Source organism: Rhagoletis pomonella, unplaced genomic scaffold (genome assembly GCF_013731165.1).
Source record: "Rhagoletis pomonella isolate Grant_MI unplaced genomic scaffold, Rhpom_1.0 Rhpom_scaffold_00025, whole genome shotgun sequence".
NCBI lineage: Eukaryota > Metazoa > Arthropoda > Insecta > Diptera > Tephritidae > Rhagoletis > Rhagoletis pomonella.
The window spans coordinates 455000-458425 of record NW_023458579.1 but is presented as its reverse complement, the minus strand read 5'-3'; the positions used below and the strand labels follow the sequence as shown (position 1 = coordinate 458425).

The 3426-nt window shown below is 29.4% G+C and overlaps 1 protein-coding gene across 1 annotated transcript in view; it reads right to left on the bottom strand.

The window, feature by feature from the left end:
- Positions 1-1456: 1456 nt before the first annotated feature.
- LOC118749638 (cytoplasmic protein NCK1) overlaps positions 1457-3426 on the bottom strand; it is a 155388-nt gene continuing 153418 nt past the window's right edge. The window contains exon 5 of the mRNA XM_036484438.1: positions 1457-2134. Coding sequence (XP_036340331.1) covers positions 1925-2134 — 210 coding nt within the window. The 3' untranslated portion in view covers positions 1457-1924. The remainder of the gene's footprint in view (positions 2135-3426) is intronic.

Sequence of the window (3426 nt, the reverse complement as noted above, 5' to 3'; positions counted from 1 at the left end):
AAATGATGCAACGGAAATGGTTGGGGCTGAAATAAGTACTTCTTGTGTGTATGCATATGGTATGAATTTAACAAAAACTTGCTAATAAAAGGTTTGAGGATAACACTTAGAACTAACAATACAAGAATGAAAGTAAAGGTGAGTACGTACATAGATAAAGAAAATTATAAAGGCAAAGGTAAAAATAAGAACAAATTCAAAAACAAATATGTGTAAAGATAAAGGTAAAAACGAAGACCAAGGTAAATTTAAACACTTTACTTATATATATAAGGGCAAAGATGAAGGGGAATATGTTGATGAAGAAAATGGTAAACATAAAAGTAAAAACAAAGATGAGGATGAGGATACCGATAAAAGTAAAGATGAAGATAGGGGAAGAAAGATTAAAATAAAGGTAATTAAAGAGAAAAGGATAAAGAGAGAGACACAGAGACTCAATCTGGGAACTATTTTGGGATTTTAGAGATTTTCGAGGTTCTCCACTTATCGATTAAATAATCGATATTTTTATCGGTTTTGTTATCGAAATTTATCGATTTTTTATCGATATTTACCGATTTTGTTATCGATATTGATTGATTTTGATATCGATAATTATCGATTTTGTTATCGATTATTATCGATTTTGTTATCGATATTTATCGATTTTGTTATCGATTCTGTTACCGATATTCATCGATTTTGTTATCGATATTTATTGATTTTGTTATCGATATTTATCGACTTTGCTATCGATATTTATCGATTTTGTTATCGACATTTATCGATTTTGTTATCGATATTTATCGATATTGTTATCGATATTTATCGCTTTTGTTATCGATATAAATCGATTTTGTTATCGATATTTATCGATTTTGTTATCGATATTTATCGATTTTGTTTTCGATATTTATCGATTTTGTTATCGATATTTATCGATTCTGTTAACGATTTTTATCGATTTTGTTATCGATTTAGCTACCAATGGTATTATCGATGTTGCTATTGAAATTTTTATCGAATTTGTCATCGATTTTGTTATCCATATTTTGATGGACGTAATAATCGATTTTGTTATCGATAGAGTATGAAGATAAAAATGAAGATAATGGAAAAAAAGAATAACATGAATGTTATTAAAACGAACAGTGGTAGAGATAGGGATCTACAGTGATAGAAAAAAAGCGAAAAAATATAACTTTAAGCAAAAGCAGATGTGTGTATGTATAGATAGATAAGTAACGTAAGTTTCGCTTCTACAGTGTGGCCCAGGCGCACTTACTTTTTTTTAATGTTGGATATTGGCTACTTGAAAATTGTTACCAATTTAATTAACCTGCTATTTTCCGTGCTTATCTTCTTCAAAACTTTCTTAAAGCCGTTAGAGAAGACCAAATGATACAATAAAATATTCTGATGAAAATAAAATTAATTATGTTATATATTACTGTGACATTTTATTCATGATAGGTTTTAAATATATATATATTTATTATAATATGCATTAAGTGACTCATAAATTTTGCAATACATATACATAAATTTAAGTTCTCGTTTTTGGTAGTTGCTTCTAAGAGATAGCCGCTTTGCTTTTTATTGTTAAAAAATAGCTAATATTTCGCACTAAATTGTGATAATTTGACGATATTCATCGGTGCTGAATTTCTAATTGTTATCATTTTTTTCTTTTTCATGTTATCATTTTGAATAGCCTTTCATTTACACATTAATCATTGTAGTAATATCATATTTTGTATTAAAATAATGTGTAACGGTAAAATTATATAACTAAATTTGTTTGCGATACCACAGGCATTAGCAACCTGTTCTATCAATAAATATATATGCATTGTGTATAAAGTAGCTCCCGTCTTATGACATATGAAATAAGAACACATCACGAGGACTATGCTTCTCTGCTGTCGCGAATGTAGATTATTTACGTGCCATTAGCTTTTGGCAGCGGTCGTACTAAATATAATTTTTCACCTTGCTTATTCGTATAGATCGGTGCTCTTTGGTAATGATCTACTAATTGATCTAGTGTATGGAATTTACGTTGGCCAATACAATACATATTGTTTTCAACGTGTACGCGGAAATGTTTATTACGGCCAGGCGCTTTTAGAGAAACCGAATAATCACCCATCTGAAAGCAGAAAAGTTTTAATTCATTTATTAGTGTATTCACAACATGTCTTTGAAATACAGCTATTTTAGTGCGTTTTCCTAACCGCCCCACTAAAAATTTACTTTTAACTTCTCTTATTTTATTATTATTATTATTATTACCTATTATTATTATTGTTATTGTTACCTACTATTATTATTATTACCTATTATTATTATTATTACCTATTATTACTATTATTATTATTATTATTATTATTATTATTACCTATTATTATTATATTCTTCGAACACTGGGACCAATACCATCATGGGATTATGTGAAACATGCAACGATTAAAAATTTCGGAATCAAAGAGTCGTATGACGAATTATAAAAACGTGTCCCCACAGCGATCAACAATGACATAGTGAGCTATTTTAAGTATCTTTCTAACTTGTAAATTGTTGTAAAATGAACGAAAAATTTGAATTTGACAAAGAAAACCCGGTTGAAGGCGAACCACAAACTTAATTCAGCGGCCATGTGCGCATCCTTTGGCCGCAGCGGTGTCAAGTGAACTCCGAAATAATGATTAACGAGCGCGCACGGCCGCTTCCCATCATCGTGCCAAATCAGCGACACGGCAGTTCAGCTATTAACGCCAGTCTACGCGCACGCCCCTCCTTAAAATTAGTATTTTGAACATCCTTTTAAATGTTTCATTTTTTAATTTATATACGTGAACATATACATACCTACACATAAACTTAAATTGTTAAACCATTAAAAACTCGTGAATAAACTAAGCGGAAGTTTGTAACTTTTAAATTTGAAAAACAAAGTCTCTCCTTAAAGCGGAAAGAAAGTGCGTGTGTGCAAGGTGAGTGCGAAGGGGTACCAGCGAATTATTCAGTGTAGACAAATTTATATTACGAACTTTTTTAAATAAAATTGATATTAATAAGGCTACTATAATTATAAATTCAAAATTAACTAATATTAGGGATGCGTTTCAAGTATTAGAAGAACATGGTTTAATTAAAAAAATAACCAAAAGGAACTATAAATTTTGAAAAATGTACACAACATCCAAATTCAAAATTTCAATATAAACATTCTTTAATGCCTAATCATTTTAATACAAATTCGTCCAATTCGCAATATTTGTTTAATCCATCTTCTCAAGTACGTAGTAGCAATCGTACTTATTTAACACAGGAACCGTCTACTCAATATAATAATAGTAATGGTAAAAATCACATCACCAATGGAAATATATCATTTACAAACAGATAGACAATATGACCTTTAATTAATGACCATCAATT